At 48.6% G+C, this 27,284-nt stretch overlaps 1 protein-coding gene across 1 annotated transcript in view; it reads right to left on the bottom strand.

Moving 5' to 3' along the window:
- Positions 1-27,284, bottom strand: part of LOC141078112 (uncharacterized) — a 53,805-nt gene that overhangs the window by 25,462 nt on the left and 1,059 nt on the right. The window contains 8 exon segments of the mRNA XM_073564952.1: positions 18,645-18,735; positions 18,934-19,031; positions 19,115-19,238; positions 19,322-19,501; positions 19,631-19,780; positions 25,957-26,054; positions 26,139-26,262; positions 26,345-26,524. Of these exon segments, the coding sequence (XP_073421053.1) occupies positions 18,645-18,735; positions 18,934-19,031; positions 19,115-19,238; positions 19,322-19,501; positions 19,631-19,780; positions 25,957-26,054; positions 26,139-26,262; positions 26,345-26,524 (1,045 nt within the window).

Here is a 27,284-nt window from a genome sequence, read left to right as displayed (position 1 = left end):
AGAAATTGAGACACTTCGCCGAGACACCCACCTCCGCAACTGATAAGGACAGGGTGTTCTGGGAACGAGGAATGTTGTACCGGGAGACAGTACCTGGAGAATTCCAAAAGGAGTGGTTGAGGGAAAGGCAGCTGGTCATCCCCTATCGATTTAGGGCTGAGTTGTTACGGATTACCCATGAGATTCCACTTGCTGGACACTTGGGGATCAGCAAAACTAAGGCCCGGCTGTCTCAACACTTCTATTGGCCCAAGATGGGGACTGACATGTCCGAATCCTGCCGCTCCTGTATCATCTGTCAAAAAAGGGGAAGGCAGGGCTTGCCCCTAAGGCTCTCCTGATTTCTTTGCCGGTGATAGAGGAGAATTTCCAGAGAATTGCGGTGGACATTGTGGGCCCGCTGGCAGTCCCCAGCAGCTCTGGAAAGCAATACATTCTTACCATGGTAGACTACGCTACCTGGTACCCAGAGGCAGTAGCTCTGTCCTCAACCAGGGCGAATAAGGTGGCGGATGCACTGGTGACCATCTTTTCAAAGGTAGGATTTCCCAGGGAGATGCTTACCGATCAAGGGACCCAATTCATGTCTCACCTAATGGAGGCTCTCTGTAAGAAAATGCAGGTGACGCAGCTGGTATCGAGTGCGTATCACCCACAGACCAATGGTTTGTGTGAACGCTTCAACGGTACCCTCAAACAGATGCTCCCCTTGCTGGTTGAGACCCAAGGGCGCGACTGGGAGCGGTACCTCCCACACCTGCTATTCACTTCCAGAGAAGTCTTGCAGGCCTTGACGGGTTCCTCCCTCTTCGAGCTCCTCTATGGGAGGCCAGTCTGGGGACCCCTTAGGTTGGTAAAAGAATCCTAGGAAGATGAACCAAACCCCACTGAAGTGTCCATCATGGATTATGTCATGCGCTTCCGTGACAAGATGCAGACCTTGATACAGTTGGTGCAGGACAACATGGTGCAGGCTCAGGCTGACCAGAAACACTGGTACGACCGGAACACCAGGGAGCGGACCTACCAGATGGGTCAAAGGGTGTGGGTGCTGGTCCCCGTACCAAATGATAAGCTTCAGGCAGCCTGGGAAGGCCTGTACGTCGTCCACCAACAGCTCAACCCAGTCACCTACGTGGTCACGGTTGACCACGCTCGGGGTAGGCGCAAGCCCTTTCATGTCAACATGATGAAGGCTCACCACGAACATGAAGCCTGCATCCTACCAGTCTGCAACTGCCCGGGGTTGGGGAGGAAGACCCCCTCCTCGACATGCTGGCCCAAGCCAAGGCCGGTGGGTCCATCGAGGACATGGAGGATAACGACTTGTTAACCGTACCCCAGCGGTCGCAGTTGTTGACCACACTGGAACTCTTCCGGGCAGTGTTCTCCAACCGACCAGGAGGGACTGAGTTAGCAGTCCACAAGGTGGACACGGGGAATCATGCCCCACTACGGCGAACACCTTATCAGATCTCTGAGGAGGTGCAACAGGTTATTCGCCAAGAGATCGATGAGATTTTACAGCTGGTGGTGATTCAACGGTCCAAGAGCGCGTGGGCCCCACCTGTAGTCCTCGTGCCCAAAAAGGATCGGACCACCCGGTTCTGCGTGGACTACAGGGGGCGCAACGACATCACAACCTCTGATGCACACCCGTTGCCGCGCATCGAAGATCTGCTTGAGTGGTTGGCAAACGCAAAATACATATCCATCATGGATTTGAGTCGGGGATACTGGCAGAATCCCCTGAGCCCTGCGGCGCAGGAAAGATCCGCCTTTATCACCCCCTTTGGACAGTACGAGTCCATGGTCATGCTCTTCGGCATGAAAAATGCCCCTGCCACTTTCCAGTGGGTGGTCAACCACCTGCTTCAGGGACTGAAGAAGTACGCCGTGGCATACCTGGATGACATTGCAGTCTTCAGTTCCACCTGGGAGGAACACCTTCAACATCTCCAGGAAGTGCTCAAGCGTATTCACCAGGCAGGTCTGACCATCAAGCCGGGTAAGTGCCAAATGGGCATGAGCAAGGTCCACTACCTGGGACACCGGGTAGGCGGGGGTTCCATGAGTTCAGAACCGGAGAAAGTGGATGCAATCATGTCCTGGCCCACCCCCAGGACCAAGAAACAGGTGATGATCTTCTTGCGCACTGCAAGGTACTATAGGCGGTTCGTACAGGACTATAGCGCCCTTGCAAGACCCTTGACGGACCTCATCAAGCGGAAGCTACCCCAAACAGTCGACTGGACATACGGCTGTGAGGCGGCTTCCGAGCATTGAAAACGGCCATGTGCAACTCTCCAGTGTTGAAAGCAGTTGACAGCAGTCGCCCATTCCTGGTACAGATCGACGCCAGCGAGATTGGCCTCGTTGCTGTGCTCAGCCAGGTCGACTCGGGGAACCAAGAGCACCCTGTGTTGTACCCGAGCTGGAAACTTCGGTCGAGGGAAGTGGCATACTCCACCATCGAGAAGGAGTGCCTGGCCATGGTCTGGGCACTGAAACATTTACAGCCCTACCTGTACGGGTGCACCTTCACGATGGTAATCGACCACAACCCTCTGAGCTGGCTGCATACAGTGTCCGGAACCAACAGAAGGTTGCTACGCTGGAGCCTTGCCCTCCAGCAGTATGACCTTACTGTACAACATGAAAAGGGCAGCGAGCATGGAAATATCGCTGGGGTGTCCCGTCGGGGCAAACCCGCTGAGGTGCGCATGGATGAGTACCGACGGGTCCTGGGTCCTTAGCGCCCTCTAAAAGGGGAGGTGTAACAATAATGTAAAATATGATGTAAGATTTCCCTCCTTATCACATTTTCTGGAACATTCAAGACTCATCTATTCACATACTGAAATCTGCTATGCCAGTTGTGAGGGCTTGACCCCCTGTTCTTTTCCCATTGCCTGTCATGCCTGCATCTTCACTCACAGCTTGTAACCTGAGACTACAGCTCACTCGCTCCTTCTTGTTCCCCCTCTCCACTAAGGAATGCTAATTAGCCAAGAACGTTCTTTGTCTAAGTCCATGTGCTGCATACAGTCATGGCCAAAAGTATTGACACCCCTGCAATTTTGTCAGATAATACTCAGTTTCTTCCTGAAAATGATTGCAAACACAAATTCTTTGGTATTATTATCTTCATTTAATTTGTCTTAAATGAAAAAACACAAAAGAGAATGAAGCAAAAAGCAAAACATTGATCATTTCACACAAAACTCCAAAAATGGGCCAGACAAAAGTATTGGCACCCTCAGCCTAATACTTGGTTGCACAACTTTTAGCCAAAATAACTGCGACCAAACGCTTCCGGTAACCATCAATGAGTTTCTTACAATGCTCTGCTGGAATTTTAGACCATTCTTCTTTGGCAAACTACTCCAAGTCCCTGATATTTGAAGGGTGCCTTCTTCAAACTACCATTTTTAGATCTCTCCACTGGTGTTCTATGGGATTCAGGTCTGGACTCATTGCTGGCCACCTTAGAAGTCTCCAGTGCTTTCTCTCAAACCATTTTCTAGTGCTTTTTGAAGTGTGTTTTGGGTTATTGTCCTGCTGGAAGACCCATGACCTCTGAGGTAGACCCAGCTTTCTCACACTGGGCCCTAAATTATGCTGCAAAATTTGTTGGTAGTCTTCTGACTTCATAATGCCATGCACACGGTCAAGCAGTCCAGTGGCAGAGGCAGCAAAGCAACCCCAAAACATCAGGGAACCTCTGCCATGTTTGACTGTAGGGACCGTGTACTTTTCTTTGAATGCCTCTTTTTTCTCCTGTAAACTCTATGTTGATGCTTTTGCCCTAAAAGCTCTACTTTTGTCTCATCTGACCAGAGAACATTCTTCCAAAATGTTTTAGGCTTTTTCAGGTAAGTTTTGGCAAACTCCAGCCTGGCTTTTTTATGTCTCGGGGTAAGAAGTGGAGTCTTCCTGGGTCTCCTACCATACAGTCCCTTTTCATTCAGATGCAGACGGATAGTACGGGTTGACACCGTTGTACCCTCGGACTGCAGGGCAGCTTGAACTTGTTTGGATGTTAGTGGAGGTTCTTTATCCAACATCCGCACAATCTTGCGTTGAAATCTCTTGTCAATTTTTCTTTTCCGGCCACATCTAGGGAGGTTAGCCACAGTGCCATGGGCTTTAAACTTCTTGATGACACTGTGCACGGTAGACACAGGAACATTCAGGTCTTTGGAGATGGACTTGTAGCCTTGAGATTGCTCATGCTTCCTCACAATTTGGTTTCTCAAGTCCTCAGACAGTTCTTTGGTCTTCTTTCTTTTCTCCATGCTCAATGTGGTACACACAAGGACACAGGACAGAGGTTGAGTCAACTTTAATCCATGTCAACTGGCTGCAAGTGTGATTTAGTTATTGCCAACACCTGTTAGGTGCCACAGGTAAGTTATAGGTGCTGTTAATTACACAAATTAGAGAAGCATCACATGATTTTTCGAACAGTGCCAATACTTTTGTCCACCCTCTTTGTTATTTTTGGTGTGGAATTATATCCAATTTGGCTTTAGGACAATTCTTTTTGTGTTTTTTCATTTAAGACAAATTAAATGAAGATAATAATACCAAAGAATTTGTGTTTGCAATAATTTTCAGGAAGAAACTGAGTATTATCTGACAGAACTGCAGGGGTGTCAATACTTTTGGCCATGACTGTATATATGTGGGAAATATCAAAGAGGCCATAACTCGGACCCAATCAGTGACAGAAATATGAAATTACATATTTGGCATGTTCTTCGATGGGACTATTTAGCCTGTGTTTTTCCCAAATTATAGCTTCAGCAGAATCAGAGAAGTGGATTCCTGTGCAGCCAGGGCAGCCCGATGTTTTGTGTTTCATTTTGAATGAACGCCAGCGACAAGCTGAATAAGATGATACTATCTGCGTTTCTATACGAGGTACCCTCTGCAAGATATGATTATTATAGTTTTCTTAGCCAGATTGTAACTCTGAAAGCAGGGGGAGGACCGCCACAAGCCAGCCTCTTTACTGATGTCACAAGCCCAGGGGTATAAGTCACTTTAAGTGAGGACAGCTCATTCTAGCCTGGGAAACTGCTGCATCCAGACCCCTCAATGCATGGTGATGTCTGGCTCCTCCCCCAGCATGGTTCTGCCTGAAATGATCTAAGTAACATGTGAGTGCCTCTTTTCTTGTTAATCCTTTTTTTTATTTGTAATTGCTTTGTACATAATTTAATTGTCTCATATTGTAAAATCTTTTTATATCTTCTGTAAACACTGCCTATCTTTTGGGAGTAAAAAATAAAATTACTAGTTCTGTATCTCCTTGCTCTATCACAAACTCATATGTGCCTGAAGTTGATTACGCTACTAATTTGGGTTGTCTTCGTACCCCTTTATTAATTTAAATATTGATAGAGAAATCACAAGCTGGTGGCAGTGAAGTGTGCTCTGGGCTAGGTGGGCTAGCTGGCAGTGACAGAAGGGGTTTTATAAGCTGATTGTCTGGCTGCGGCCAGAGCCTTTATAATTCCCTTGGTGCAGTGGGCCTACTAGCCAGTGCCCAACAAGTAGCCCGTCTGGCAACTAATTATCCTAGGTGCAGTTCCCTGACTGACCTGAGGGTAAAGGGGGCACCGGAGAGCTGCAATTTCCAAAGCGGAACTGGAAAGTGGGATATACATAAATCCCAGCAGTTGGTTACTCATTGTTGGCAGCGGTGGGATAACTAAAATAAGCCCCCATGCGGTAAATTGATAGGTCAAGACTATCTTGCTGTTTTTCATCACATTGTAGCAGTGGTGGGATAACTAAGATAAGCCCCCGGCCCATGTAATAGCCGTGTGCTTGCCAAAGGTCATACAACCCCTTTTCCTGACATTTGGTGGCAGAGCGGTAGGATCATAGAGCATTAATGATCTGGATTGAGCAATCATCCCTCTCACTAAAACTTGCATGGTTCTTCCGAGGACCCTGCAGCAACAGTTTGGAGAACGAACTCTGTGTTTACTAGTCCTGAGACAATTGTATGTATTTGTGATTACCCCCTCCCTTCTCTTTGTTTTTCTATCCTATTTCTTCTTTTATTTTGCAACCATGGATATGTGGAGAGAATCCTATTATAAGCGGCTGAACATGGACGCCCTTGCGGCCCTGTGCACATCAAACCAGCTTGATGCCGCCGACAAAAGCAGAGAAGCTGATCGCGGCGATGGTGCAATGGGAAGAGAGCCAGGACCATTCCCAAGGCCCAGTGGACACAGAAGGCAGCGCCCATGCCGATAGTGCAGCCTCAGCGGTCTAGCTGGTGCTGGTCAGCCTTACCTGTAGCCAGTGAGCCATGGACCGCTATCCGAAACTGGCCCTACAACACTGCTCCAGCTGCTGATCCAGCAAGCGCTTGAGAGAGCTGAGCGCCAAGCTGAGAGAGCTGAGTGCCAAGCACAGGCTGAAAGAGCTGAGCGCCAAAGCCCAGAGAGACAACGAACTGGAGGTTCTCCGGCAGGGGGGAATCCTCTCCACGACCCGGAGCCGCGAGCCCAACAGCGCTCAGAGTCCTAAACCCCGGCCAGAGCATTTTCCTGTGATGAAAAAGGATGGGGACTTGGACATTTTTCTGCGGGCCTTTGAGAAAGCCTGTAGACAGTACCAGCTGCCTATGGAACAATGGGACCAGGCACTTGGCCCCAGGGCTAAAAGGCAAAGCTCTGGAGGCGTTTGCTTTTCTCCCGCCAGAAGAAGATGACCAGTATGGTGCCATCAAGCAGACCCTGATCGCCAAATACCGGCTAACCCCTGAGGTATACCGAAAGAAGTTCCGGAACCTCCAACGTGGCCCAGACGACAGTTATATTGATGTGGTGCAAGGAATCAGGACCCACTTTGACCAGTGGATCCACGGACTGTCAGTGAACACCTTTGAGCTGCTGAAAGACCTTATGATCAAAGACCAGTTCTTACATCTTTGTCCAGCTGAGGTCTGACGGTTCATACTGGACCGAGAGCCAACGGATGCGAACAAAGCAGCGCAGATCGCCGACACCTATGAGGTCAACCGGAAACCAGAGACACAGAAGCCAGTCACTGCCAGCTGGAGAGGGGGTAAGCCTGCAACCAACCCCAGTGCCCCTGCCAGCAGACACACCGGAGGCCCTGTCCCATTTGCCAATGCCAGGCCCACATCAGACCCTCGCCAGTGTTTTCTCTGCAAACGGACTGGACATATCAGTGCCACCTGTCCGGAGAGGCAGAAGAACCCCCCAGTCAAAGCCTCTGGCCCCAACGCCTCTGTTCTTTTGATGGGTGGTGTGGTTGGAAAGGTCGATGACAACGTGCAGCACATCTGTGTGGGGGCCCGCCTCGATAGAATACTCAAGGACATCGGGGCCAAACGCACCCTCATCCAACCCGGACTGGCGACCAGTGAAGAGATGATTGATGGGAAAACCCTAACCATCACTGGGATTGGGGACGTTAGCTGCCCCTTGCCGATGACCCAGGTTTTAATTGATTGCGGTGCTGGGAGCTGGGTGAGGGAAGTGGGGGTGTCCGAAAGCCTGCCCACTGATATTTTATTGGGGACTGATTTGGGGAGAATGGTTGCATACTACATCCCTGACACCCCTCCCCAATCTGATAAGGGTAACGTTAACCCTGATGATGATGGGAAACTGAATGGGTTACCTGACAATGCTTTATGTAGTAATGATGCATTTGATAACCATTCTTTCCCTAGGAATGATGCCGATAGTGATGTAAATGTGCCAACTGAACCTGATAACCATTTTTCTGAGAAGGTTGATGTGTCTACAGGTACAGGAGTGCTCAGTCACGTTGCTCTGAGGAGTGAGACGGCTGAGGAACCCCTAGCAGAAGCAAGTGTCAGTGCTACAGGAAATGGGGAGGTGCATGGGAACCGTGAGGAAGGTGATGCCATGCCAATGACCAGTGCCACCGAGGAAGGTAACTGGCCCATAAGTAGCACTGCCCCTGAAAAGTTGGGGGTGGATGGGGAGGTAGAAATCCCCTTGGAGACAGCCTACGTAGCTGCTGTCACCCGCAGTCAAAGTGCCTGGAATGTAGGTAGCACCCTGCATTCTGGACCCTCCTCCGCTACAGTAGTGACTGAACTAGAGGTGGACCCAAAGCAGGTCCCAGAGGGTCCCAGTGAAGAGGGGACCTCACTTCTGTCTGCCTCCAGCCAGGAGTTCCAGGCTGCTCAGCGGTCAGATGCAAGCCTGGAGAAATTGAGACACCTCGCCGAGACACCCACCTCCGCAACTGATAAGGACAGGGTGTTCTGGGAACGAAGAATGTTGTACCGGGAGACAGTACCTGGAGAATTCCAAAAGGAGTGGTTGAGGGAAAGGCAGCTGGTCATCTCCTATCGATTTAGGGCTGAGTTGTTACGGATTGCCCATGAGATTCCACTTGCTGGACACTTGGGGATCAGCAAAACTAAGGCCCGGCTGTCTCAACACTTCTATTGGCCCAAGATGGGGACAGACATGTCCGAATCCTGCCGCTCCTGTATCATCTGTCAAAAAAGGGGAAGGCAGGGCTTGCCCCTAAGGCTCTCCTGATCTCTTTGCCGGTGATAGAGGAGCCTTTCTAGAGAATCGCGGTGGACATTGTGGGCCCGCTGGCAGTCCCCAGCAGCTCTGGAAAGCAATACATTCTTACCATGGTAGATTACGCTACCTGGTACCCAGAGGCAGTAGCTCTGTCCTCAACTAGGGCGAATAAGGTGGCGGATGCACTGGTCACCATCTTTTCAAAGGTAGGATTTCCCAGGGAGATGCTTACCGATCAAGGGACCCAATTCATGTCTCACCTAATGGAGGCTCTCTGTAAGAAAATGCAGGTGACGCAGCTGGTATCGAGTGCATATCACCCACAGACCAATGGTTTGTGTGAACACTTCAACGGTACCCTCAAACAGATGCTCCGCTTGCTGGTTGAGACCCAAGGGCGCGACTGGAAGCGGTACCTCCCACACCTGCTATTCACTTCCAGAGAAGTCTTGCAGGCCTTGACGAGGTCCTCCCTTTTTGAGCTCCTCTATGGCAGGCCAGTCTGGGGACCCCTTAGGTTAGTAAAAGAATCCTGGGAAGATGAACCAAACCCCACTGAAGTGTCCATCATGGATTATGTCATGCGCTTCCGTGACAAGATGCAGACCTTGATACAGTTGGTGCAGGACAACATGGTGCAGGCTCAGGCTGACCAGAAACACTGGTACGACCTGAACACCAGGGAGCGGACCTACCAGATGGGTCAAAGGGTGTGGATGCTGGTCCCCGTACCAAATGATAAGCTTCAGGCAGCCTGGGAAGGCCTGTACGTCGTCCACCAACAGCTCAACCCAGTCACCTACGTGGTTACGCTTGACCACGCTCGGGGTAGGCGCAAGCCCTTTCATGTCAACATGATGAAGGCTCACCACGAACATGAAGCCTGCATCCTACCAGTCTGCAACTGCCCGGGGTTGGGGAGGAAGACCCCCTCCTCGACATGCTGGCCCAAGCCAAGGCCGGTGGGTCCATCGAGGACATGGAGGATAACGACTTGTTAACCGTACCCCAGCGGTCGCAGTTGTTGACCACACTGGAACTCTTCCGGGCAGTGTTCTCCAACCGACCAGGAGGGACTGAGTTAGCAGTCCACGAGGTGGACACAGGGAATCATGCCCCACTACGGCGAACACCTTATCAGATCTCTGAGGAGGTGCAACAGGTTATTCGCCAAGAGATCGATGAGATTTTACAGCTGGGGGTGATTCAACGGTCCAAGAGCACGTGGACCCCACCTGTAGTCCTCGTGCCCAAAAAGGATCGGACCACCCGGTTCTGTGTGGACTACAGGGGGCTCAACGACATCACAACCTCTGATGCACACCTGATGCCGCGCATCGAAGATCTGCTTGAGCGGTTGGCAAACGCAAAATACATATCCATCATGGATTTGAGTCGGGGATACTGGCAGAATCCCCTGAGCCCTGCGGCGCAGGAAAGATCCGCCTTTATCACCCCCTTTGGACAGTACGAGTCCATGGTCATGCTCTTCGGCATGAAAAATGCCCCTGCCACTTTCCAGTGGATGGTCAACCACCTGCTTCAGGGACTGGAGAAGTACGCCGTGGCATACCTGGATGACATTGCAGTCTTCAGTTCCACCTGGGAGGAACACCTTCAACATCTCCAGGAAGGGTTCAAGCGTATTCACCAGGCAGGTCTGACCATCAAGCCGGGAAAGTGCCAAATGGGCATGAGCAAGGGCCACTACCTGGGACACCGGGTAGGCGGGGGTTCCATGAGTTCAGAACCGGAGAAAGTGGATACAATCATGTCCTGGCCCACCCCCAGGACCAAGAAACAGGTGATGTCCTTCTTGGGCACTGCAAGGTACTATAGGCGGTTCGTACAGGACTATAGCGCCCTTGCAAGACCCTTGACGGACCTCACCAAGCAGAAGCTACCCCAAACAGTCGACTGGACATATGCCTGTGAGGCGGCTTCCGAGCATTGAAAACGGCCATGTGCAACTCTCCAGTGTTGAAAGCCGTTGACAGCAGTCGCCCATTCCTGAAACAGATCGACGCCAGCGAGTTTGGCCTCGTTGCTGTGCTCAGCCAGGTCGACTCGGGGAACCAAGAGCACCCTGTGTTGTACCTGAGCTGGAAACTTCGGTCGAGGGAAGTGGCATACTCCACCATTGAGAAGGAGTGCCTGGCCATGGTCTGGGCACTGAAACATTTACAGCCCTACCTGTACGGGCGCACCTTCACGATGGTAATCGACCACAACCCTCTGAGCTGGCTGCATACAGTGTCCGGAACCAACGGAAGGTTGCTACGCTGGAGCCTTGCCCTCCAGCAGTATGACCTTACCGTACAACATGAAAAGGGCAGCGAGCATGGAAATATCGATGGGGTGTCCCGTCGGGGCAAACCCGCTGAGGTGCGCATGGATGAGTACCGACGGGTCCTGGGTCCTTAGCGCCCTCTAAAAGGGGAGGTGTAACAATAATGTAAAATATGATGTAAGATTTCCCTCCTTATCACATTTTCTGGAACATTCAAGACTTATCTATTCACATACTGAAATCTGCTATGCCAGTTGTGAGGGCTTGACCCTCTGTTCTTTTCCCATTGCCTGTCATGCCTGCATCTTCACTCACAGCTTGTAACCTGAGACTACAGCTCACTCACTCCTTCTTGTTCCCCCCTCTCCACTAAGGAATGCTAATTAGCCAAGAATGTTCTTTGTCTAAGCCCATGTGTTTCATATATGTGTGGGAAATATCAAAGAGGCCATAACTCGGACCTAATCAGTGACAGAAATATGAAATTACATATTTGGCATGTTCCTCAACGGGACTATTTAGCCTGTTTTTCCAAATTATAGCTTCAGCAGAATCCGGAGGAAGTGGATACCTGTGCAGCAAGGGCAGCCCGATGCTTTGTGTTTCGTTTTGAATGAACGCCAGCGACAAGCTGAATAAGATACTATGCGCGTTTCTATACGAGGTACCCTCTGCAAGATATGATTATTATAGTTTTCTTTGCCAGATTGTAACTCTGAAAGCAGGGGGAGCACCGCCACAAGCCAGCCCCTTTAGTGATGTCAGAAGTCCAGGGGTATAAGTCACTTTCAGTCAGGACAACCCTCAATTTAGCCTGGGAAACTGCTGCATCCAGACCCCTCAATGCATGGTGACGTCTGGCACCTCCCACCAGCAAGGTTTTGACTGAAATGATCTAAGTAACATGCAAGTGCCTCTTTTCTTCTGTTAATCCTCTTTTTTATTTGTAATTGCTTTGTACATAATTTAATTGTCTCATATTGTAAAATCTTTATATCTTCTGTAAACACTGCCTAACTTTTGGGAGAAAAATATAAAATTACTAGCTCCGTATCTCCTTGCTCTATGACGAATTCATACGTGCCTGAAGTTGATTATGCTACTAATTTGGGTTGCCTTCGTACCCCTTTAATTGAAATATTGATAGAGAAATCACAAGCTGGTGACAACGAAGTGTGCTTTGGATTAGGTTGGCTAGCTGGCAGTGACGGAAGGGGTTTTATAAGCTGATTGTCTGGCTGCAGCCAGAGCCTTTATAATTCCCTTGCTGCAGTGGGCCTACTAGCCAGTGCTCAACAAGTAGCCCGTTAGGCAACTAATTATCCTAGGTGCAGTTCCCTGACTGACCTGAGGGTAAAGGGGGCACCTGAGAGCTACAAGTTCCAAAGCGGAACTGGAAAGTGCGATATACATAAATCCCAGCAGTTTGTAACTCATTGTTGGCAGTGGTGGGATAACTAAAATAAACCCCCATGAGGTAAATTGATAGGTGAAGACTAGCTTGTTGTTTTTCATCACATTGCGGCAGTGGTGGGATAACTAAGATAAGCCCCCGGCCCATGTGATAGCCGTGTGCTGGCCAAATGTCATACAACCCCTTTTCCTGACAATGTCTATAATATTGTGACTATTGTGAGGCTTAGAAAAAAAATTACATCCAGCAAAATGACACCAACGATGATGGCGCCTGCACAAGAGATAGAGGCTAGTGGACAGAGGCCACTGGTGTCATTTTGCTGAATGTAATTTTTTTTCTAAGCCTCACAATAGCTACAATATTATAGGCATTATCAACAATAATATCAATGCTATTATATAATAATGGGGGGCAGGTCAGTGAGGGGTCAGCGACCTGTCATAAGCCAATACAGATGACTATGTAATCAGAACACCACATAAAGCCCCTCCTACAGCCCATCCAAGCCCCACCCACAGCCCCGCCCCAGAGCACAAGAATGTCATTTACTGAAATCTACAAATAAAGGTTAAACAAAGGTTAAACAACAGTAAACCAGAGTTGCACTCATTTATGGTGGACCATTGGAGCTACTATGAATTCTGACCAGAAGATTAGAGAAAATAATATTGCTACCATTTCAGGAGAGATTGTGCAGTAATCTCAATTCCTTAGGATCAAAAACAATGTAATTTATGACGTGGAGTGAATCCATGAAACCAGGGCTCGAGCCATGCCAACACATCTCCTGCAGGCAGGGCTGTTATGAATGGGTCACCGAGGAGGAAATAATAAACAACAAGCTAAGTCTCCGAAAACCAGAGAAGTTGGTAACTATGCAGATTGCAGATCCCTGAACTTAACCGCACAACTAGCAGCAGTCGTGGAGCGGACCTACGATGTTCCTAGATGCCTTGTCACAACCGGAGAGCTACATAAGCCTAAAGCAGGAAAAGAGGAATACTAACTGCCCCAGATCAGACCCCAAAGGAAAGACAGCCCCCCACATGTATTGACGGTGAAACAAGATGAAATTACAAACAAAGGCAGGAAAATAGGCTGAGCAAACGATGGGGCCCGGCTAACTAAACAGGACAGGAAAGGAAAGACACTGTCTGCAATCTGCCAAAAAAACCTACAAAAATATTGTCTAACACTTCTGATAACAAAATTAACCCTGAAGTCACTAGACTTCTACACATATATCAGCACTCTGAAATATTCTGAGACAGAGCAAAAAGAGGCCAATCCAATAAGGGACAAAAAGTAGCTTGGCAAATACTGATACATAGGAGTGGAAATTCAGCATAGCCCCAGCAGGGGCAGGCTGACCACACAAGAAACTGAACTGACCAACAAGCGCAAGTGAGAACAATAGCAAAAAACAAACTTAACTTGAGAAGACTGGAAGAGAGCTGAAGTCCAGGACCTGAGAAGCAGACTGAATCACCAGCGCTAGGATAGGGCGTCGGCTGTCTTATATCCAGTCTGATACTCCAGAGATCCAATCGTTATCTTCCTCATCAGGTGGCAGATCACTACCACTTAAACCAACCTCACTACCTCCTGTCACCACCAGAGGGAGAACGGGAGGGGAACTATCAACTGGTGGAGTCGAAAATGAGTTCATAACACAGGGCCGTATTGGCCATTAGGCACTGGAGGGCCCGTGCCTAGGGCGGGGCTTAGCGGTGAGGTGGCACCTGAGTGTTTTTTTTTAAATTTGGTCTGGGGTCGGCCCTCATCCTCGCTCACTCCCCCTCCGCGCCATCCCCCGCCATCATACTCACCTCCTCCAGGCTCCAGCGGTGCCTGTTGCAGGCAGCTCCGATGGTTCTGCACGGCTGCCAGGATGTCTGTCTTCTTCCTGTCTCAGCATGCGGTCACGTGGTGCTGCTCAATAAGGTCCATGAATATGGACGCCACTCCTCTCTCATAGGCGTGGTGCCCATATTCATGTTTTAATGAGCGGCACCACGTGACTGCACGCTGAGACAGGAAGAGGTTCAAGATACCGGCGGCTCCTCCTTACGTGACATGAATTGATGCAGCCGCAGGAGCAGGGACCAGACCGCGCCAGGACAACAGCAGCAGGTGAGCTGGAAGGGGTGGGGGGCAATAAATGATCCGAGGGGTGAATGGGGGCCGGGGGAGAAGACTGAGCAGTGGGGCGGGGGGGCAATAAATGATCCGGGGGGAGAATGGGGGCCGTGGGGAAGACTGAGCAGCGGGGGAGGGGGGATGAGTGCCAGGGGGGGTAATAAATGATCCGGGGAGAAATGGGGGGCTGGAGGGAAGACTGAGCAGCGGGGGGAGGGGGGATGAGTGCCGGGGGTGCAATAAATGATCCAGGGGGGAGAATGAGGGGCCTGGCGAGACTGAGCAGCGGAAGAGGAATGAGGAGGAAATGAGTGCCAGGGGGAGAATGTGGGCCGAGGGGAAGACTGAGCAGCGGGGCCGGGGGGGCAATAAATGATCCGAGGGGAGAATGGGGGCCGGGGGGAAGACTGAGCAGCGGGGCGGGGGGGCAATAATTGATCCAGGGGGGAGAATGGGGGCCTGGTGAGACTGAGCAGCGGGAGAGGAATGAGGGGGAAATGAGTGCCAGGGGGAGAATGGGCAGCGGGGTGGGGGGGCAATAAATGATCTGGGGGAAGAATGGGGGCCGGGGGGAAGACTGAGCAGCGGGGCCGGCAATAAATGATCCGGCGGGGGAATGGGGGCCGGGGGAAGACTGAGCAGCGGGGGAGGGGGGATGAGCAGAATGGGGCCGGGGGAAGACTGAGCAACGGGGGAGGGGGGGATGAGCACCAGGGGGGGCAATAAATGATCCAGGGGGAGAATGGGGGGCCTGGTGAGACTGAGCAGCGGGGAGAGGAATGAGGGGGAAATGAGTGCCAGGGGGAGAATGGGGGCCGGGGGGAGACTGAGCAGCGGGTAGAGGAATGGGGGGGATGAGTGCCGAGGGGAGACAGCAGCGGGGACAGGAATGAGCAGGGGGTTTTAATGAGTGCCGGGGGGAGACTGAGCAGTTTTTTTTTCTAATACCTGCAGTAGCGGCAGCAGCAATATATGGGGGGCATAATCTATGGGGCATCTTATGTGGGCAGCATATGGGGGCATAATCTATGGAGCATCTTATGGGGGCAGCATATGGGGGCATATTCAATGGAGCATCTTATGGGGGGCAGCATATGGGGGCATATTCAATGGAGCATCTTATGGGGGCAGCATATGGGGGCATATTCAATGGAGCATCATATGGGGGCAGCATATGGGGGCATATTCAGTGGAGCATCTTATGGGGGCATATTCAGTGGAGCATCATATGTGGGCATATTCAGTGGAGCATCTTATGGAGGCAGCATATTGGGGCATATTCAGTTGAGCATCATATGGGGGCATATTCAATGGAGCATCTTATGGGGGCATATTCAATGGAGCATCTTATGGGGGCAGCATATGGGGGAATATTCAGTGGAGCATCTTATGGGGGCAGCATATGAGGGCATATTCAATGGAGCATCTTATGGAGGCAGCATATGGGGGCATATTCAGTGGAGCATCCTATGGGGGCATATTCAGTGGAGCATCTTATGGGGCAGCATATGAGGGCATATTCAGTGTAGCATCTTATATGGGGCAACATATGGGGTTAGATTCAGTGAAGCATCTTATGGGGGCAGAATATAGGGGGGGCATATTCAGTGGAGCATCTTATGGAGGCAGCATATGGGGGCATATTCATGGAGCATCATATGGGGGCATATTCAGTGGAGCATCTCATGGGGGCATATTCAGTGGAGCATCATATGGGGGCATATTCAATGGAGCATTTTATGGAGGCAGCATATGGGGGCATATTCAGTGGAGCATCTCATGGGGGCATATTCAGTGGAGCATCATATGGGGCATTTTCAATGGAGCATCTTATGGAGGCAGCATATGGGGGCATATTCAGTGGAGCATCATATGGGGGCATATTCAGTGGAGCATCTAATGGAGGCAGCATATGGGGACATATTCAGTGGAGCATCATATGGGGGCATATTCAGTGGAGCATAGTATGGGGGAATATTCAAAGGAGCATCTTATGGAGGCGGCATATTCAGTGGAGCATCTTATGGGGCAGCATGTGGGGGCATATTCAGTGGAGCATCTTATGGAGGCAGCATATGGGGGCATATTCAGTGGAGCATCATATGGGGGCAGCATATGGGGGCATATTCAGTGGAGCATCTCATGGGGGCAGCATATGGGGGCATATTCAGTGGAGCATCTTATGGGGGCAGCATATGGGGGCATATTTAGTGGAGCATCTTATGGGGGCAGCATATGGAAACATATTCGATGGAGCATCTTATGGGGGCAGCATATGGGGATATATTCGATGGAGCATCTTATTGGGCCTATTCTATGGAGCATTTTATGAGGCAACATATGGGGCATAATCTATGGAACGTCTTATGGGGCCATAACCTTTATGGAGCAGCATATGGGGCATATTATTCTATGGAGCATCTTATGGGGCCATTGTTAACCTCTGTGCAGCATTATATGGGGTGCATTTTGTATGGAGCATCTTATGGGGCCATCATGAACTGTATGGAGCATTATATGGGGCTCCTGATTCAATATGGATATTCAATAACATTTAACCTACTGATGTCTCAATTAATTTTACTTTTATTAGTATCTATTTTTATTTTTGAAATTTACCAGTAGCTGCTGCATTTTCCACCCTAGGCTTATACTCCAGTCAATAAGTTTTCCCAGTTTTTTGTGGCAAAATTAGGGGGGTCGGCTTATACTCGGGTCGGATTATACTCCAGTATATACGGGTAATCCTCCAATGTCTGCTGGACATGGTATGTGGATAGTTTATAGTTCAGTTAGTACAGGGCACCATACTTCTTGCTGTTAACCAGTTAGTTTTCTTGACCACCACACTGCAGTGTCAAAAGAGGAAGACAGAGAGACAGGCAGCAACATTACATCAGAGAGCTCGTGACCTCGAAACAGAAGATCCTCAGATCCTGGTATTGGGACATAATATTAAGAATAATATTTATTCATTGATATTGCGCTATTAAATCCACTGATGGATCTGATGTGAATGGCGAAACTCGCTGATGTGAAAGTATCCCAAGTCACTGCCGACAGTGTCTGCATTAGTCATACTCGCCAATGGGGGAGCAGCACGAAAAGTGCCTAGGGCAGCACAAACTCTAAATACGGCCCTGCCTGCAGGCGTGAATAAATGTATATTACAGCCATCAGCCAGGAACAGCTTAGAGATATATCAAGGCACAGGTGGAATGTTTGCCCTGTAGATTATTACAATCCTCCTTGAAGTTAGTTGGTTTTAATACAAATTGAAAAGTCAGGATAAAGGGAAACTCTGCTGTTATTGTACAGAAATTCACACTTGGCCTCACTGCACATTTACTGGGGCAGCTCATAAAAGGGAAGTTTGGCCAGAAAGACTGGACCTGGTCTTGTAGGGACCATGAGACATTCAGCAGCACAGAATGGAGAGAAGATTCATCCGATAAGATCTCAGGGTTCAGGAAGCCAACAGCATCATTACGCTCTGCTTTCTGTTACAGGCCCATCATAATACCTTTCTTCAAGTGATTTTCTAACTTGTCAGCACATTCTACGTTCGCTGTCATTTGGCTTTATAGTTTACAGATCTGAGCAAGTAACGGTTCAGCTTCTCCTAATGTGAAGGAGAGAATGGCTAATGAAATCAATTATTAAACCTTATATAGGTCAGTTCAGATATGGTGTACCAAGATGGCGTCTGTGTCTTCAGACACCTTGGAAGGAATCCTTGGAATGCAGAAGCTGAGATACTGGATACCATATATGGAAGTGAAGTTGAAATGGACCTATCATAGACTGACACTGGCTACTCAGATGATTGTGTGACACCCATTTCCTGTCTCTTTGTCTTGAAAATAAACTTCAGTTGTGTGCAAGCCTTTGCTGAGAAAGGAGTAGACATCTAACTCTGTGTTCAGTGTGACTCTTTAAAAGCGCACTCGGCCTATATTGGGTCAGGTGCAAGCAATCATATAGATCTCTCTTTAAGGGATCATCCTCACACTAATACCAGGGGGTAGGTGGATCCTCCAGGTTGTAAGTTCTATAGAAAAGGGCTTTCAATGCCCAAAGTCATTTGAACAGTTTTGGGTGGAGGAGAATGTTGTGGTCTAGAGGCAAAATGGTGATCATGGTAATATGGCCGGACTACACCACCGATAAAGCAGCCACAGCCGGTGACTGAGAAGAATCTGTGACTTCTCAGCATTCAATGGTTACTACTCACCTGGGTAGTCATATGTGGGAATCTCCTCTTTACACCACTCATCATCTCCCACATATGTCTCTGTAGTATTAATATGGGTCAGATCTTCACCCTGAAACAAATATTGTAAAAGTCACTGACAGATGGAAAAGTCCCATCTATGATCAGCTCTAATCGTGCCATCCCCACCGTTCTCATTACACAAGTATAAAACATATAATACTGGTGGATAAAACAAGACTGATCAAAAGACCTTCACAGCCGTCTACACATCATAGGGGAGATCTCCTGACACCTTCTCTCCATCTACCTGATGATCCTGAGGAGCACTGGGATCTTCTTGGTTACAGTCCTGTGGAAGAAGAGGACGGGGACATCTCTCTGGTGTTGTCCTCTTACTGGATAGATCTGGAGGAAACACATACAGGGACTGAATTCATTCTCTACATACAGATAATTAAAGGCTGTGTGTATTTAGTCCTGTCTATTACCTGGTGATGTGAGGGGCTGGGGAACCTCCATTATGACGGTCTTGTACAGATCTCTGTGTCCTTCTAAATACTCCCACTCCTCCATGGAGAAATAGACAGCGACATCCTGACACCTTATAGGAACCTGACACACACAATGATACCGTCATCCCCCCGATCCCTTCATAGTGTTACTGTATAATGTCCCAGTATTCCCAGCAGTGTCACCTCTCCAGTCAGCAGCTCCATCATCTTGTAGATGAGTTCTAGGATCTTCTGGTCATTGAGGTCCACATGGATCAGGGGGTGAGGTAGAGGCCCTGTGATTGGGCTCAGGGGTCTTCTCCATCCCTCAGACATAGGATCCTGACAGCGATCACTAGAGGTCTTCTTCACCACTGTGTAATCCTGGTAATGGAAAGACACGTTAATAAATCTCACTACAGACATTTCCAGTGTCCTCACCTCTCCAGTTCTGTACATTTGTTATTCCCACAGATGAGAATGATGCAATGTGACGTCATCAGAATCTCTCACCTCTTCAGTGAGACGGAAGAGGTTCTCTAGGGTGTGGTGTAATATCCTCTCCACCATCTTGTCTCTGTCCATATCCATCCTTGATGGGTAAATAAGGAAAATTTTCTTTTGTAGAAGATCTTCCCTGAGAGGATCCAATATTGTAGAGACCTGAATGAGAAGATGATGAGCCGATGTAACATCATAAGAATCCTTTGTAATAATACAATTACTGGAGATAATAAGGGAAACATATGAGGAGATTTATTATTTTACAGGGTTTAGTTTTGTTCCCTGACATCCCCTCAGTTCCATCACTCTCATTCCCTTCTTTTGAGGTCCATACCTTCAGGCTCTTCCGTCCCCTCTCCCTCAGAGTAGCGGTCATATACCGGCCCCCAGGTTCACCCACCCACTTCCTTGACCACTTTTCAGCCTGGTTGCCGCACTTCAAGTCCTCAGAACTACCAACTCTTATCCTGGGAGACTTCAACATCCCCATTAACAGCCCTACTTCCACATCTGCATCCAAGCTTCTTTCACTAACCACCTCTCTCGGCCTCTCACAGCTCTCAACCTCTGAGACACACAAAGACGGTAACACCCTTGACCTGGTCTTTGTCCGGCTTTGCTCAATCTCCTACCTAAATAACTCACCACTTCCCCTCTCTGACCACAACATTCTCTCCTTCACGCTCACAAATCCTCGCCCACCCCAGCACACTCCTACCTATCACACATTCAGAAATCTACAAGCCATTAACCCTCAGACACTTTCAGACTCCCTACAATCTTCCCTGTCCCCAATCTCGGCTTTTTCCTGTCCTGATCTGGCTGTTCATCACTACAACACACTCTTACAACCACCCTTGACCAGGTAGCGCCCCTCACCCTCAGAACCTCCAAACAGAGTAAAACAGCCCTGGCTCACATCGCAAACTCAATTTATCCAGCGATGCTCTGGGAGTGCTGAACGCCGATGGAGAAAAACCCGCACAGCAGAAGACTTCATCCACTTCAAATTTATGTTAAGAACCTACAACTCTGCCCTTCACCTTGCCAAACAGACCTACTTCACCACCCTGATTTCCTCATTAGCCAACAACCCCAAGAAACTTTTTGACACTTTTCACTCCCTCCTCAGGCCAAAAGCAGAAGCTCCTATCTCAGACATTTGTGCAAATGACCTGGCCTCCCATTTTATAGAGAAAATAGATAATATCCGTCAGGACATCCGCTCCCAACCACCAAGTGCTGTGACTCCCATCCCTAATTGCATTTCCCCTGGCTCACTTTCCACATTTGATCCCATCACAGAAGAAGAAGTCTCCAGACTCCTCTCTTCTTCTCGCCCAACAACATGCACTACCGACCCCATTCCCTCACAACTCCTCCAGTCTCTCTCTCCAGTCGTCACAACTCACCTAACTACAATCTTTAATCTCTCCCTCTCCTCAGGCATTTTCCCATCCTCCTTCAAACACTCTATCATTACTCCATTATTAAAGAAACCTGCTCTTGACCCATCCTGCACAAACAACTACAGACCAGTCTCCAATCTCCCCTTCATCTCTAAACTCTTGGAGCGCCTAGTCTACTGCCACCTTACCCGTTACCTCTCCACTCACTCCCTCCTAGACCCTTCACAGTCTGGCTTCCGACCCCTACATTCGACTGAAACTGCACTCATCAAAGTGACCAATGACTTTCTGACAGAAAAATGTAACGGTGAACACTCTCTGCTCTTTCTTCTCGACCTTTCTGCAGCTTTCGACACTGTTGACCACCGTTTCCTACTCCATAGGCTCCAGTCACTAGGCATTAAGGACATCGCTCTCTCCTGGTTCTCTTCCTATCTCTCTGACCGCTCCTTCAGTGTTTTGTTTGCTGGCTCCACGTCATCTCCTCTTCCTCTCGCTGTCGGGGTACCTCAGGGCTCAGTCTTTGGCCCCCTTCTCTTCTCTCTCTACACGGCCCCAATTGGACAGACCATCAGCAGATTTGGCTTTCAGTACCATCTTTATGCTGATGATACACAACTATATATGTCATCCCCTGACCTTACCCCCGCTGTACTACAGAATGCCAGTGACTGTCTGTCCGCAGTCTCCAACGTCATGTCCGCTCTCTGAAACTTAACCTATCAAAAACTGAACTTCTTCTGCTCCCGCCATCTACTAACCTCCCTAAATCTGTCATTTCCCTCTCCGTGGGTGACACCATAATAACACCCTGGCAGCAGGCGCACTGTCTGGGTGTTATGTTTGACACCAACCTCTCCTTCACATCCCATATGCAATGTCTTGCCCGCTCTTGCCGCTTACACCTAAAGAACATCTCTAGAATCCACCCTTTTCTCACCAGGGAAACAACGAAAACCCTCATTGTCACTCTGTTCCACTCCTGCCTGGACTACTGCAACGCTATATTAATTGGCCTCCCCGCTACTCGACTTTCCCCTCTCCCTTCCATACTTAATGCAGCAGCCAGGGTCATCTATCTGGCTAATCGGTACTCAGACGCGTCCGCTCTTCGCCAGTCCTTACATTGGCTCCCCATTCATTATAGGGTCCAATTCAAAGTACTTGTTCTCACCCACAAAGCTCTCCACAGTGCGGCACCTCCCTACATCTCCTCCCTCATTTCCGTCTATTGGCCTAGCCGATCGCTGCGCTCTGCAAAAGACTTTCAACTAACCTCTGCACTAATCCACGCCTCCCACTCCCGACTCCAAGACTTCTCCCGCGCTGCGCCAATCCTCTGGAATGCTCTACCTCAAGAAATTAGGACTATCCACAATTTCCACAGTTTTAGGCGCTCTCTCAAAACACATCTATTCAGAGCAGCCTATCACGTTCACTAATCAAAGTCATTTTATGTGCAAGTGTGAGTATGTAGCCCATTCACTATCTCTGTCCCCCACCTTCTCAAGATGGCTGGACCATCATTGTAAATACATCATTGTAAATACACACCTGTACTCTGTATCTCCCCCACCTCATTGTAGATTGTAAGCTCTCACCAGCAGGGACGGCTTATTTTACTTTAATTATTGTATTGTTAACGTTGTTACTTATGACTTGTGTTTTGAAACTGTTAAACTGTAAAGCGCTGCGGAATATGTTGGCGCTATATAACCTATATATTTAGGCCACAGACAACAAGCAGTTTCCTCCTCGGAGTCGGCAGCTGAACACGTTCCTCATAGACTCATCTTCCATAACGCTAATTCTCCTCTCATTACCGACACTGGAATCGGCATTAGCAATACTGCAGGAGATATTCATTACACGCGACATGAGAAATAACTCCTTCATGATGAGGACGACATCTTCATCTTCTACTACGGCTCTAGAGACAGATGTGGCCAGAGTCGGTCACTGCCTCCATCCCCACCGGCCATCTATATGAAGGTTTCCCGTCTTCCCCGCACTGGAATCTTCTATCACGTTAGATCTCAGCTCTGAGTCACACACAGAAGTTTGAGGCTTTTATAAAAGATTTTTAGTTTCCACAATCAACGCGGACAGAAATGATCTGATCCCAAAGTCTCCATGTACAGTGATTTATGGGGTTTATTTCTGGCCTTAGGCTTTCCTATATTACAGGAAAATTCCAGAAAAAGCCGATATTAAAATGTTTCTAAAGAAAAATTGGCTCCAACAATTCTTGTAAGAAGAAAAAAATAACAAAAAAGCAGAAGACACATTTTATAATTTTTGACATGTTAAACATTTATTAAAAAGAAATTAATCTTTTTGTACCCCAGAACATAGATGTACACCGCAGGGACGGCACAGATGAGGCTGCACAAAAACCCTGACAGTTTAACCACTTGCTGATGTGAAAAGCAAACATGGCATCTAAGAAGGTGTGACAGAGTTCAGCTGAATGCCCCCCGCCTCCAAGTACTCGATAGTATGGGGCGGCCTAGTTACTCCGATACTTACATGCCTAATAATGGGGTCTGGGCTGCAATGTATGAAGGTCTATTAGGCCGGGCCAGAGGCAGCGTCCAATAAGTTACCTTATAACCCCCCATACATATTAGACTAAAGCTCCATGAAAGCACTGATTTCGGGGGGTTTGGCAGACCATATAATGTATTTGGGGGCCTCCCGACAGATGATGTCAGGGCAGAGAAGGATCCGGCATCCTGAATTTCAGAGGATAATCCGTTTGTTCTTCCTGTAGATAATCCTCCTCTAGAGGAGTCTGGAGGCGACTCTCTCATACAGACCACAGGAAAGATGGAATATTTGTGTGTATGGGGGAGTCGGGAGAGATCGCCGTCTGCCAAATGACCGTTCAGCCAACTCTGATCTCATGTGTATGGGGCCGTTAGTATTATATGGCTCCCCTGAGGGTTCAGTCGCCACAGAGGTACTGCACCTCCTCCTGAGGTGTGGTACCCCACCATCCAGGTAAGGTGGAGACACCTGACCACACTCCAAAACTGGCACCCCCACACCACAAAGTAGTGTAGCAAAGCACCACGGGTGGCTCCCTGCTTGGAGTGTAGCAAAGCACCTTTGGTGGCTCCCTGCTTCGAACACGAAACGTGCTGGGAGGCGGGTGGAGTTTAGTTTGCACTCAAAAGAGCGGGAAGTTTTTAGGATTTGGTCAGTCTGACAGAGTCAGAGGAGGAGAGAAGATCCCCGGAATGGGATGGATGGAATGAAGTGCTGCAGCCGACCTCAGTGACCTGGGTCCGCTGGCACAGGAAAGAGACATTATAGAAAGCCTGACTCTCCATTAGAAGGAAAAGATTGTACGGAACGTAAGGAGAGGAGGACTAAGGATTAGGGTTAGAGGAGAACCCTTCCCAAGTTCACAGAGCAAGGCCGGGGTCCAGTCCCCGAGGTTGTATGGATACTAATGGTCCTGCAGCAGACACCGGAGGAATAGAACTATAAACAAGGAGAAACAAAGAGTATAAGTTGCCAAAAAATTATATCAAAAATGTTTTTTTAATAACCAAATGTTGTACAAAAGTTACATGAAATACCCATCAAATAAATTACATGGGTTCATTTATTAATCATGTGACTAAATCCAAAGGTCAAAAAAATGACCAAAAGATACAGGACAAAGTTAAGACACATGTACAGATAAAAATATCATTGTATACAGATCTCATATCCATCCAAAACATGTGCCAGACAAAATAGTGAGATCAAATAAATTAACATCTACAGTACTATGACTGCCTTGTATGTATTAAACACTATACCGCCTCATATGCTTCATATAGTACATTGTAAGGGTGAACTAACATTTCCAGTACTGTGACTGCCCCATATCCATAAAGTGCCATAACACCACATATGCATCATATAGTGCATTATAAAAGAAGGAATAGTGAGGATTAATTACCCATGAATGTGCAAATAGTCCCGTCCAGACCCAGGTCACATACCCCGACTCGCGTCCCGCGCACACAGGACGTCACCACTTTATTCCCACACAAGACTTGGGGGCACAACAGCATCGTGAGTGAGCCGGGACTAGGTAGTAAGGAGTCCCCGAAGCAGGCTACAGCTGTCTGCCGTACAAGTAGAGTTCATAGGAACATCTGACAGGAGGAACTCCAGTGTAACTCAGTACTGTGAGTACTTCACTATAGGCGCAACAAGGGAGACGTTCAGAAAAGGCACATATGTTGGCGGAGTGTTGGAAAGGAGTACTTCATCTTGCCTGGAAGTTGGCTGAGCTCCTGACCCGGAGGACACGGCACGGATGCGGGCACCTGTACCACAACAGACTGTGAGTAAAGCTTTGGAACTACATGCCCTGGTGTCCTCCACTTATTCCTGTGTCCACCTGCTCAGCACTGCTACATCCCTCGTGCCTGACACTGCACCATCTACGTGTCACTTCACCTACACTGCCCTGGGACTACAGCCCTGCCTGTGGAGGGCTATAACATCATTGCTGCACCACACCATCTGTCCCAGAGGATCTGTCTGCAGCGTCGGCTTAACATCTTCATTGCCGAATACCACAGGTGGCGTCACAAATCATTCATTCATATACTCTATCAGAAGCACACTGAACACATCCCCTCTTTACAATGGGCGCCCAGGGCCACAGGCCGGGTCCCAGCTGCTCTGACATCTCTCACTGAAGCTCATTGGGCCCGGTACCGAGTACCCCGCCGGCCTTGGGAGGGCGACCCAACTACACTGACAGGCAGTGATGATACACAGCACTACAGTAGTACAGGGCATCACCGGAGCCATCAGAGGCTTGTATGTTGTATGATCGCACTAATCAGAGGGGATTAAAAATGGTTTAAAGTAGAAAAAATATCCCAGTTTCAGCAACAAGAAATATCTGTCATCTACCTGATGATCCTGAGGAACACTGGGATCTTCTTGGTTACAGTCCTGTGGAAGAAGAGGACGGGGACATCTCTCTGGTGTTGTCCTCTTACTGGATAGATCTGGAGGAAACACATTCAGGGACTGAATTCATTTCTCTACATACAGATAATTATAGGCCGTGTGTATTTAGTCCTGTCTATTACCTGGTGATGTGAGGGGCTGGGGAACCTCCATTATGACGTTCTTGTACAGATCTCTGTGTCCTTCTAAATACTCCCACTCCTCCATGGAGAAATAGACAGCGACATCCTGACACCTTATAGGAACCTGACACATACAATGATACCGTCATCCCCCGATCCCTTCATAGTGTTACTGTATAATGTCCCAGCATTCCCAGCAGTGTCACCTCTCCAGTCAGCAGCTCAATCATCTTGTAGATGAGTCCTAGGATCTTCTGGTCATTGATGTCCTCATGGATCAGGGAGTGAGGTGGAGGCCCCGTGATTGGGCTCAGGGGTCTTCCACATCCCTCAGACACAGGGTCCTGACAGCGATCACTAGAGGTCTTCTTCACCACTGTGTAATCCTGGTTATGGAGAGACACATTAATAAATCTCACTACAGACATTTCCAGAGTCCTCACCTCTCCAGTTCTGTCCATCTGTTATTCCCATAGATAAGAATGATGGAATGTGACGTCATCAGAATCTCTCACCTCTCCAGTGAGACGGAAGAGGATCTCTAGGGTGAGGTGTAACATCCTCTCCGCCATCTTGTCTCTGTCCATATCCATCCTTGATGGGTAAATCAGGAAAATTCTCTTCTGTAGAAGATCTTCACTGAGAGGATCCGATATTGTAGAGACCTGAATGAGAAGAAGATGATCCGATGTAACATCATAAGAATCCTGTGTAATAATACAATTACTGGAGATAATAAGGGAAACATATGAGGAGATTTATTATCTTACAGGGTTTAGTTTTCTTCCCTGACATCTACTAATAAAACCTATATATTTAGGCCACAGACAACAAGCAGTTTCCTCCTCGGAGTCGGCAGCTGAACACGTTCCTCATAGACTCATCTTCCATAACGCTAATTCTCGTCTCATTACCGACACTGGAATCGGCATTAGCAATACTGCAGGAGATATTCATTACACGCGACATGAGAAATAACTCCTTCATGATGAGGACGACATCTTCATCTTCTACTGCGGCTCTAGAGACAGATGTGGCCAGAGTCGGTCACTGCCTCCATCCCCACCGGCCGTCTATATGAAGGTTTCCCGTGTTCCCCGCACTGGAATCTTCTCTCACGTTAGATCTCAGCTCTGAGTCACACAC

This window comes from Dendrobates tinctorius, unplaced genomic scaffold, assembly GCF_039654945.1.
Source record: "Dendrobates tinctorius isolate UK_male_01 unplaced genomic scaffold, ASM3965494v1 ptg000504l, whole genome shotgun sequence".
Lineage (NCBI taxonomy): Eukaryota > Metazoa > Chordata > Amphibia > Anura > Dendrobatidae > Dendrobates > Dendrobates tinctorius.
Note: the sequence above shows the minus strand (reverse complement) of the source record. Positions and strands in the feature narration are given on the sequence as shown.